This window comes from Bombyx mori, chromosome 6 (genome assembly GCF_030269925.1).
Source record: "Bombyx mori chromosome 6, ASM3026992v2".
NCBI lineage: Eukaryota > Metazoa > Arthropoda > Insecta > Lepidoptera > Bombycidae > Bombyx > Bombyx mori.
Window position 1 is genome coordinate 67,224 of NC_085112.1, and position 12,049 is coordinate 79,272.

Here is a 12,049-nt window from a genome sequence, read left to right on the forward strand (position 1 = left end):
TTTATTTAACGATTAGAACACGCAGCACCCGAACCAGAGGCCGCGGACTTTGAGGAAGCGATAGCAGCGACGGGATACGGCAAGTTCAATCTGTGTCTGATGCTGTGCAGCCTGCCCGCCTTCTTCAGCGCAGTCTCCGTCACCAGCTCCACCTCGTACATCTTCTCGCGAGCGCAGTGCGACATGAACTTGTCTCTCTTGGATATGGGAACTGTGACGGCCATGACTTACGGAGGTATGTTCATAGCATCGCGCCGCGTCGCACCGCATCGCATCGCGTAGTCCGCTCGGTCCAGCGCCGAGCTGAAGGTCGCGGTCACCTCGTGTGAGTGTTGTTCCGCGGTAGCCAAACACGCGTAATGACTCTTTGTTTTAGGATTCGTCTTACAAATATTATGTTATAGAGATATGTTATCTGTAACATTGGCACAACAACCGTAGATTCAGTGGAGATAAACCAAATGTAACTTGGTATGATTGCCGATATTGCATCATAGAGACTTCTTTTAATTTTTTATTTTATTTATTAATTTATAACATTTTATTGCACATAGACGATTGAACGAATTCAACGTCCATCTGGTGGTAAGTGGTTACCGGAGCGTTGATGGCCTTGAGATATGAGGTCTAAGTATCAACTACCAGCCACGGCTGCTGGGGACGGTCCCACCGGAATCGGATCACATTACTGCTTCGCGATAGAAACAGGCAGATCGGTAGAAGCCCCCCGTGCGGGCTCGCCACGCGCCACGCGCCACGCTCACTACCAGTCGACCCTAGTGGCCATCGAATTCGAATTATTTCAAGATATTAAGTTACCGGAAGTTGGAAGAGACCGAAGGCGGTGGGTATGTCGCATCGCATAGCCTAATGGCAGAGCAGGGAGTTATACCGTAGTTCCTACAGGACCTGATGTAACCTGGCCGATTCAGTCACCTCTTCGGGGAAACTAAAGGTTTCGTTTTACAATGATGAAGGAAGCCATCATGACGAACAACTACGGAAATATATCCTTGATGCGGCGCGTATTGTGAGGAGGTTTCTCACTCTGGAGCCCTAACCGCTGGTTGCTTGTGTCGTAGACACCGCCATCAGCGGCAATCTGTTTTTTATATAGTGTACCTATTTAAATAAATATATTTTGATGGGGCGCATTGTCCTTACTACTCGCGTTTATATACGCGCTGTTCACTAGTAAAGCGTTTCCAGGAATGATATCGTCCGCGATGGTGTGGGGCTTCCTGTCGGACACGCTCGGCCGGCGCCAGATCATGGTGTGGGGCTTCTTCTGCTCCGGCCTGGTCGAGCTCACGGCCGCCATGAGCCAGAACTTCGCCACGCTCTTAGTCATGAGGTTCGCCAGTGGCTTTCTGTGAGTATATGTTGAGTGTCACACACATCTGTGCAATGTTCACTGTCTTTTAAATGTATTATCAATAGTCGTCAGGCGTCTGCTGGATCCGCAAGGGAGGTATCACCGTTCTGTCTATTCCTGCCCGGAATAGCCACGCGGACTGCTGTTAAGGGTAGAACAACTATTGTTATCAGACAGTGACGCCTTTGACATCATCTCTCCAGGCGGCTGGTGGCGCCTCTGCTGCCTGTGGGTTCCGGTGACCTTGAACATAGGATATAGGTACCAGTGCAGATAAGGTAAGGCGTCGAGGAGACCCAGGAGTGAAATTGAACTAAGATGAGCGCACTACAATGATGGCCGGTAGCCAGGAACGCACTAAGCCACGGGGCTCGCCTTCGATTCCAGGTCGGAGTCTGTCTCATCTTATGGCATTTAATATAGTCTCACATGTGTACTTGTGCACATCTCCGGCATCCATAGCACCAGATGTCGCAATGAGACGACGTTTGTGTCGGTCATATGTTTGAGAATAATTTACTTATTCTGTAAATTGTAAGGACCTCACCATAGCCTCCCGACCCTGAGCGTGGTGGTGGTGTGTGTGCACTCCCGGTAATTAGGTATATGACTAGTTATATTCCCTACATAGTCGAGTAAATAGTTGAGCTTAAAATACAGTAGAAACGTGTTGACACACAAGGGGGCGCGCGCGTCGCCGGTGCGGGCCACCACACAGCCGCATGCGACTATAAAAACACAATAACTTTTGAAGCCAAGGTCTGCAGCTAGACGAGCACGTGTCGAACCGCCGACGTACGAAGCATTTGTCTATTGAAAGAACGCGCCACTCTCTCGTGCAAGCATCTTTAAACTCCATGTCTAATACTTAAATATTCCAGGTCTTCATGTGTTCAAAATATATTTGTTTTGCAAATACATATTAGTACATACTTGTATCATAAAGAAGAAAGTTAATTATCCACGGAGATGAGATGGCTGCAAACAGTCTATATTTAACGCATTGAACGCGAGGCACGTGCTCGAGTATCCGCAGACAAGCCAGTGCCACGCTCACGCGCTGCGTCTTCCACCGACGCGACGCGACGCGACGCTCGCACATCTGCGTCGCGTCGCGTCGGTACAGAGACACATTAAACATAATTTATTAGTAAATACATTTTGACTTTAACGGAATTAAAGCTGCACTTTAATGTATTACTATTTTAATGCGCGGAACATTCGACAGAACGAGCTGTTGTACAATACTGCGGAAGGTGAATTGTATCCGTCGATATCATTGGGCCTCCGGTTTGAAAATTTTATCGGTTGTCAAATCATTAACATAATATAAATTAACCGAGTCTTATATTTTCATTAAAATCGAATAGTGGACTTTACCAAATAGCATTAAATAGTATTGTGTTCTGCTTGTCTTATACTCTAGTATTTTTACTGGTAGTATTGTAGATTGTATGTATGTACATTATATACATATTATTATTATATATATATATACTAGCGACCTGCCCTCGCTTCGCTTCGGAGACCATCATTTATTCTTGATTTTATTGAATTTTCTTTTATACAAATCTGAACCTGAGAAAATGATGTAATATAGGATGTTGTATAGCGAAGTGTTTGTAGTACCACCATCAGGTTCTACCACGAGGCTCTCAAAACACTTTGTCAGCCCTGCCATTCCCCTATCCCCTGTCTATTGCCTAGTCAATTCTGGCTACTTCTGGCAATTCGTAGAGCTACAAATGTATTTTACGGCCTTTCAATTGATACACCATTTTAATTGAACCCTGCCAACGTATTTTGCAACAGACAGGTGTTGGTAAAAGTTCATTGTTTTTCAATATACTAACCGTGAAAGATGCATTAAATTTTCTTGAATAGCTTTTGTAGCTCCAAATGACGTCATTTGAAAATTACTTTCAATTTGTATATATTGTATTGCTGGATATGAGTCAAAAAATGCTTAGAATCTGGTTTATTTCCAATGAATGTCCTATTTCCAAACCAATAAATGTGGCTCCGGTGGCGGTACCTATTGCGTCAATTTGACTCGACCGCTCGTACAACACAATCCAGGAGCTTCATTTGTATACTTAGATGCCTTGAAATATTGGCGCACAACGTTTATTGGTCCAGTAGCAACTGTGAAATTCAATTTTCTTATATCCCCGTATTTTATCAATACAACTTCAACTGAAGCATTTGTTTTAAAGGACATTCAGTTTTATTGCCTTCTCTATGAGGATATTTCAATGAAGTAGGAAACCTATGGAAATGAAACGTCAACCAAAATTTCGTGCCAGTGTGACGTCATCAGGCCACAAAACATGGCGGCTTTAGTGCTGTACAAAAGATTTCAATGTTATCAGGTTTTATCGATAAACGTTCTTGGCTCATTTTATTTTAAATATTGTTGAGTATTATTTATTTGTAGAATTTATACTTTAATGGGAAGTAAGTAGGTATATTGTTATGTGCAAATATGATATGATTTAGATGGGTGAAAGTTCGTCCTTCGAATTTGCCAAGTAAACGATATGATGATTTTTAAAAGTTGCTACACTGATTTTATAAAGTTGTCGTTTGTCGCAAAACATAAAGATATGGCGTAGTTCAAAGCCATCAGCCCATTTCTAGCATGCTAAATGTTATCGTATTTTGAGTACGTGTTTTTCTTAGACTATTACAATCTATTTTAATTGTTTTCCTGACTCTAAAGTCCGTAACATACTACCGCAGCGCACCCCAAGGAAGGTGCGCCGCACCATTTGAATCACTTTCGCTTGAGAGTGATTCAAATTTTAAACTGATCAAGGGACCGCGTGAAAAAAAAAAATGTGTGCGTGTACTAGTGTACACGCGTAAGAAGTGAAACTTGTTTATGGCCTTATTTTTCGAAAAATGATCTACATGCAACTTTCTAGAAATTGGTTAAATAAAGTTAAATTAGATAAAGTTTAAACAAAAGGATTTTATTATCATAGACATGAATACAAATAATACAATTATTTCACTTTACCTTTTTGCTACTAAGATTATTACAGCATTTCATTAATTGTAATAGAATTATTACTATCATTGTCATTGTCATTATATATTTTTGTAATTAATGGCTTATGGTAACTGAAATATGAAATATATGGTTTACATTCCACGAAATTTAGTGACCGAGTAAAAACTCCATCAATTGTAGTGCCAGATCTTGTTGTTGACGTTTGAGGACTGTTTTTCATGGATAAATTCAATTTATCTTTCAGAAATTCAACTAGCTTCAAAGAATTTTCCGATGCAAAATTTACATTAAAATCTCCACTTAAAATCATCGGTATTTTATAATTATTGTTACCGAGTAAAGAGGCACCTTCACTTGTGTACGGCAACAATGAATGGTGAAGAAAAAGATGGCGCGTAACGGAAAAATGTGACGCGTAACCGAAAAATGTGACGGTAAATTTTTTTCCAACGCCGATAAAGAAGTTTCACTTCAAAAACACCTACAGAACATTTATTCATTAATTACAAACGTCATTCCTTGTGACTTCCTCTCTAAAATCACTTAATTATTAAATATTTAACAAATTTACAATAGTGTTTTACTCACTGCGGAATAAAACTATTTTATTTAAATAGTTCCGAAGAGATTTTGTCGGTAGCCTTTTTCCCGAAATATCTAAACAGAATGTCTAAATATGTTTTGATGACATATTTTAAAGTGGTATTTATGATTAGTGTCATGATCAATAGATTTCGACCGAAAAATGGATTTTTCGGATGAGGGCTCCATAATGAATTTAAATACATATAGATAATAGTTTTAGGGCATCGACTTTCTTGAGATCCTATTCACTTCAATAAAAGTAAAATATATTAAAATAATCTATATACCTATATAAAAATGAATTGCTGTTCGTTAGTATCGCTAAAACTCGAGAACGGCTGGACCGATTTGGCTAATTTTGGTCTTGAATTATTTGTGGAAGTCCAGAGAAGGTTTAAAAGGTAAAAAAATAAAAAATGTTTTTCCTTTGATGTGTCCCCCGTCGGACGGATTCCTTTTGTTTGTTTTATGTTTATTTTATACAAAAGCCTTTTATTTATCGATTGAGGCATTACGAAGTCTGCCGGGTCAGCTAGTTTGTAATAAATTTTAATACTTCGTCCTTGGGTATATCTTACGTCGCGACCTGAACCCCGCGCCCTAGGAGCTGGGAGCTAGGAGCTGGGAGCTAGGAGCTAGGAGCTAGGAGCTGGGAGCCAGACGTATCGTGGTTTCAGGTTCAACGGGCCGTTCGCGGTTCTGATCTCGTACATCGCGGAGCTGCACCGCACGGAGCTGCGCGCGCGCGTGATCCTGCTGAGCAGCCTGTTCTACACGCTCGCCAGCACCACGCTGCCGCTCCTCGCCTGGGCCCTGCTCGACGATCAATATACCATCACGATATATCCGGGCTATTTCGGTAATTATCTACACTTTGCAATCTAATAGATATTTGATTCGCAATGATCTCCGTGTTAGCACCAGACGGCGCGCCGGTCTGGCTGACTCCCTGGCGACGGTGGCTTCAGTCAAAAAACAAATTAACATATATGTAATAAGAAAGTTCATCTTATAATTTGTATTATTTCCGCAAATGTAAACATTTCCAGTACAACACTTCCACAATTGTTCCAAGATTTTACTGTGTGTCAGACTTTACGAACATACAAAAACATCCACAGTGCTTCATTCGTGGAACATATTCTTGCTGACGACGGGTCTGGTGCCCCTTCTCACGGGGATCGTCTTCCTCTGTCTGCCAGAGAGTCCTAAGTTCCACATGTCGCGCGGCAGAAACGATGAAGCTATGGCTACCTTCCGCAAAATATACTCCCTGAACACGGGGAAGCCTGCTGAGGAGTTTCCAGTGAGTATGTTAACCAGTTTGAGCTCCTGCGGCAAACAGACTATCGTTGCATTCGTACCGAGCGTGGCGGGGTTTAGCACGCTCGTACTCGACACGCACCATCACCCATTGTGGACGAAGCGTACAACTTAGGTTTTTGCAAAAACCTTGCGTTACTCAGTGAAAGTCACGTTGAATTACTTTCAGATAAAGAAGTTGGTGGAAGAAAAGCAAGAGCGTCAGAGGGGCGGAGTGGCGGCGCTGCGGGGCGGAGGGGCACAGCTGGCGCCACTGTTCCGCGCTCCCTACGGCAAGTGGTTGCTGCTAATGTGCGTGCTGCATGCCGGATCTATGTTTGGGTATAAAACTTATATTCACTAGCACGTGCTATAGTTTATGGGTAACATTTTTCTTTGTGGCGGTAGCTTGTATGATAGCTACATAGGATATTTGACAGATACCTAAATCTCGCTTACAAAATTTTCAAGATAAACTTGCATATGCCTGGATCAATTTTGGAAACAGTCCGACGCTGTGGCCCATGTTTTTTTTTTACTTTATTAATGCACAAAACAAACTACAATCATTACAGTAAATATTAGCTAAATCGTAGGTACAAGTAGTACCTAAATCTAACCTGGATTGCAATTCCATTTAGTATATGACTCAGCAAACCCGTATAAATGTATATAGTGTTCCGTTGCAGCAGATGGCGCGGCTGGAAGGACTGTGCTACATATCGGATTCATTCAAATGTTACAAACAAAAGTAGCATCAACTTCCACCAGTTTCCGATACATACTAGATACAACATTGGACTGCGGTCGTCTCTATAAATTGCTGACGTACCCTCGCGCAGGTCGAACACCGTCCGACTGTGGTACCCGCACCTCGCTGCCATGCTGGGGTCAGACGACGCGGACAGCCTGTGCTCGGCCATCGCCCCCAGCGCGCCCCCGCCCTCCGACGGCGGCGCGGCCCCGCCCTGCCTCCCCGTACACACGGACATGCTCACGTACCTGCAGAGTGCGGCAGTGGGCGCGGGCTCCGTGCTCACCTACGGTATCGGAGGAGTGCTCATCAATAGGTAAGTTGTTTTTAACCACTTTATGTAGCACACGAAAGATAAAATATGAAAATCAACACTTTATGGACATTATTTACCTTTTCCGGGGGGCGCAAAAGTTTAGTTGTCGCAAAGAAAATTATATATGTAGGTATATGTACACGTACATAACTTTGGCACAAAATAAAACCTTTGATTGTTTGAAGTCATGGTTTCACTACAGTTGTTATTCGTGGCAGGTGTGGCAAGAAGCTGGTGACCGGTTTCTGCGGCATAGCGAGCGGCGTACTGCTAGCCGCGCTGCCGTCCCTGGGCACCAGCTCAGTGTCCGTGGTCACCGTGGTGACCGCCGCGCTGGCGCTGACCGCCCTCAGCGCGGCCTCCATGTCCAGTATTGCTGTAGATTTATTCCCGACGGCACTGAGGTATGGAGGAACACTCATACGACTTCATAACAAGGAATATTTATAAATTCGATGGAGGTATATTTGCTTTTGTTGTAACCTCGCTACCGTTTCAAGGGACACCGGTTTTTTGATTTGATAAAATGTTATCAAGATTTGATAAGTTGTTTTTGAGTTTTTTTTTATGAATGAGGAATTACTGGTGGCTCTAAGATTTTTCCAATTTCACCAGGACAGGTGGGCGAGCAAAGGTTGAAACCTGACAACTCAAGAGCAACTGCTTCGCGAATACTACCAGATCGGAATCGCGACCCGCTGAGAAGATCCTGCGAGAAACTCAGCGGGCTGATGCATGGGTTAGGTTGCACGTCGAACTCTTTGTCGAGTTCGACGAGTACGGTTACCGGGTCCCTAAGCTTGCTCCTGGTGTTAGAGTTGAATGCGTCTAATGCAATAGTTATTGAATCTGATGTTATCTTGAACACATAATGCATAGTTAATTGACTTCGACATTAGCCCAGTGTGTTTTCGCCGGATCTTTTTAGCGGGTCACGATACGGACACGGTGGTAGATTCTGCGAAGCGTTGCTCTTGCTAGGCCCGTAAGCTCGCCTGCACGTTCAGTGAAGCCTGCGTAGCCCCCGAAGTCACAAGCAATAGATAGCAAAAAAGGCTATATTGATGAAATTTCGTTTTCCTTGTTAAAGTTGGTTTCCTTTATAGTTAGGTATAATTCTGTATCATAATAGTAATCCATAAATGCTGCGAAATATTTATATGAATTGTGGAGATTATTTATTATCATTCCGGGCTTTAAGTGTTTACGTGTGGTTACGCCCACAGGCATCACTACAGGAATGTCACAACCCTCCGCCTTGAGACATGAGATCGTAGTCTCAATCCTGTTTATATAAAGACTGTCATCATTGAAATCGAAACGCATGACTGCTTGGCGTCCCCAGCGTGCGCCCTGCCCGCAGGACACCGTCCAGTCAGTGTGGTCTGCTACACGCACCGCGTCAGCACAATTCCCTAGGAACTGGTAACTGCGAGCTGCAACCGGCACTCACGATAACCGGAAATGTATTGCTCACTTAGCATTTGGCTGTTTTGTTTTGAACGCTTTGTCGAGCGTTTAGTCCAGGACGTATGAGAAGAGACCATCCGAGCAGCTAAGAGTCGCTGAACGTGAAAAGATTGTTTAACTTCAGAGTGATGGCCATGGCCACCTTCCTGATGTGCGGTCGGCTGGGCACCATCACCGGCGCGGTCGCGTTCCCCGCCCTCATCGAGTACGGCTGCATCCCGCCCTTCATCACGATAGCGGCTGTCCTGGGAGGTATACCACATCACAGTATCGTCTATGCTTTCAGAATAATTTACTTCATTATTTTTATTATATCCTGTACAATCTATGAAACTGATTTTAAATCAAACCACTAGATGGCGCTACTGCCAATCATTCATACAATAACCCTACTTTAATTTAATTTAATAGTAATCAATTTTACCTAATTCCTTTATTGCATATCATAATATACAGTATCCACAACTACCTTAATGTATACAAAAATAATAGGGGTTAAAGTATGAAATTGCCGTTTTATAATAATAGGTACTTCGAATTGACACAGAACCTTCATGGTTTGAGATTTTTGAGTGAAACTTTTTTTAAATGGTACCTATGAATTCCTTCTTTTAAAAATGTGCAACATTCGATTATCGACTTTCAGTTGTTTGTTTTATTCAGCTTAGACAAGAAAGATAGATACTTTGAAAATTCAAGTAATTTTTGAATACTTCCGACGTGGAACTAACGCTGCTTTTTTTCTTCCTACCTAATATGATGATCCATAGAGACCATGCCAGCGTCACCAGGCTAGTAGGTGAGGTCACGGGGCTCCAAACCTGACGATGTTGCTAACACGAACCCTAGCAAGAGCCGTGCTTCACAGAACCTACCACTGGATCGGAAACGCGACCCACTGAGAAGATGCGGCGAGAAACTCAACGGGCTGTGTCTGTGGGTTAATTTACTCGTCGAGCCTTTTGTCGCAAGCGACGGGTTCGACGTGAACGATGACTGGTGCTTGGGGTACCTAAAAGAACCGTTAGTGGATCGGGAGGATGCGAGATGACGTGTCTAACTCTGCAGAAACAGCTCGCAATATCAATGTTGTGTTTGGAGAGGGGACTGCTAATGTGCGCGCCGTGCGATTTTGGTTTAAACGCTTTTGTGATGGAAGACCGCCCACACATATGAATAAGAATGAATTGAAGGAGATGGTGGAAGCCCCAAGCCAAACTATCCCGAAATTAGCGGCATGGTTTAACTTTACTTATGCTGCACTGAAAATTTCGGGAATTAACGAAGTGACACAACATTACTATTTAAAAATGTATTTATTGCTTTTCGAAGTATTCTCCGCGAAATTTGACACATTTTTCCATACGATGGAACCAATCACTGAAGCAACCATTCCATTCGGAAGTTGGGGTCTCCAAAATGGCCGTTTTGTAGGCGTCCACAGCTTCTTCAGGTGATGAAAATCTCTGTCCACGCAATTTATTCTTTATTTTAGGGAAAGTATAGAAATCATTAGGGCTTAAGTCGGGGCTGTACGGCGGATGGTCTAATAATTCTATGTTTTCTTGCTCTAAAAACTCTTTTGTTCTGTGCGCGGTGTGAGAACTCGCATTGTCGTGATGGAGGATGATGCGGTTGCAGTTCTCTTTACGGAGTTCAGAAACGACCTGTGGCAAATAAATGCTAGCATACCATTCTGCATTAACCGTTCTTTGTCCCTCAAGAGGAATAGTCGTAACATGGCCGGTTTTGGAGACAAACGTGGCCACCATTTTTTTTGCAACACTCCGTGAACGAACAATTTTTGTTGGCTTTAACTCATTTTCGAACACCCAAACTCGTGACTGGTTTTTTGTTTCGGGTTCGTACGCGTATATCCAGGATTCGTCACCTGATACAATGTTGTATACAGCATTTGAGGATCCTGCGTCGAATCTTTCGAGAGTTCTGACGCACCAAGTAACGCGACCCGCTTTTTGCTCTTCACAGAGCGAATGCGGTATCCATCGGGAAAACAACTTTTTACACCTGATTGTTCATGCAAGATTATTTGTATTTGACTCATGCCAATGTATAAAGTTGCCTGAATTTCGCGGTATGTCACATGTCGATCTTCCTCAATCAGCTTACGCACAGCATCAACGTTTTCTTGGGTGACTGCAGTTTTTGGACGACCTTGACGGGGATCATCACTGAGCTTGACACGTCCACGTTGAAACTCAGCAAACCAGCGATAAATTGTGGTTTTGGATGGGGCTTCATCACCAAATGCAGAAATCATCCGGTCAACACACTGTTTTTGTGTTAAACCACTTCGAAAGTCATAATAAATCATCGCTCTTGAATTTTCTCGAGTCAATTCCATTTTCTCAACGACTAAACAAGTTTGACAAAACCTCGTGACAAGACCGAGAATCTTTTTTTAAATAAATAAATGGTATTCGATTTTTAAAACCAAGGAGTTTTCAATTAAAACGATTTTAATATGACAGGAACAGTGGAAATATTCCATTCCCGATACTTTTAGTGCAGCCCTCGTACCTTACTAAGAATATTGATTCGTGTGCGTCAAATCAATAAAATAAAAAATATGAAAAATGGGTGCCTCATGATTTGAATGATCTGCAGCGTGAAGAAGCGTGTGTTGAAACTTGTGTTGCCTTGTCGAATCGGTACAGAAAAGGAAATTGGATCCAATTGTGACATGTGATGAAAAGTGGATTTTTTACTATTACAGTAAGCGAAAAATGCAATGTCTGACCCCAGGTCAAACGCCGCAAAACGGTAGCTGTTTGGTGGTCTCAGCATGGTGTTATTTACTATAGCTTTCTCCGATCTGGTCAAGCAATAACGGCAATGTCTACTGTGCCGAACTCCGAACAATGATAGCAAAACTTGCAGTGAAAGAACTCCGACTCATGAATCGATCTTCACCATTATTGCTCCATGACGACGCGAGACCTCACACAGCACGAGAAATCATTTTAACTTTATAGGAATTTCAATTAGAAACCACTCGTCACCCTCCGTATTCCTCAGACCTTGCTCCAACAATTTTCTACGTGATAAATGTTTTCTTCCCAGAAGACAGTATAAAATGCTTTCACACAGTTTGTAGAGTCTAGATCACCAGAGTTCTATCGCAAAGGCATAAATGACCTACCTATTAGATGGCGAATTTCAATATTTCAGTACATATCGGTAATTTCATACTTTTTAATCCCTAATACC

At 42.7% G+C, this 12,049-nt stretch overlaps 1 protein-coding gene across 1 annotated transcript in view; it reads left to right on the plus strand.

Annotated features, from left to right (window-relative positions):
• LOC101744652 (synaptic vesicle glycoprotein 2A) overlaps positions 1-12,049 on the plus strand; it is a 38,968-nt gene that overhangs the window by 26,546 nt on the left and 373 nt on the right. Inside the window, exons 4-11 of the mRNA XM_038011774.2 lie at positions 17-235; positions 1,210-1,372; positions 5,654-5,835; positions 6,098-6,282; positions 6,469-6,620; positions 7,121-7,348; positions 7,567-7,752; positions 8,943-9,070. Of these exons, the coding sequence (XP_037867702.1) occupies positions 17-235; positions 1,210-1,372; positions 5,654-5,835; positions 6,098-6,282; positions 6,469-6,620; positions 7,121-7,348; positions 7,567-7,752; positions 8,943-9,070 (1,443 nt within the window). The remainder of the gene's footprint in view (positions 1-16; positions 236-1,209; positions 1,373-5,653; positions 5,836-6,097; positions 6,283-6,468; positions 6,621-7,120; positions 7,349-7,566; positions 7,753-8,942; positions 9,071-12,049) is intronic.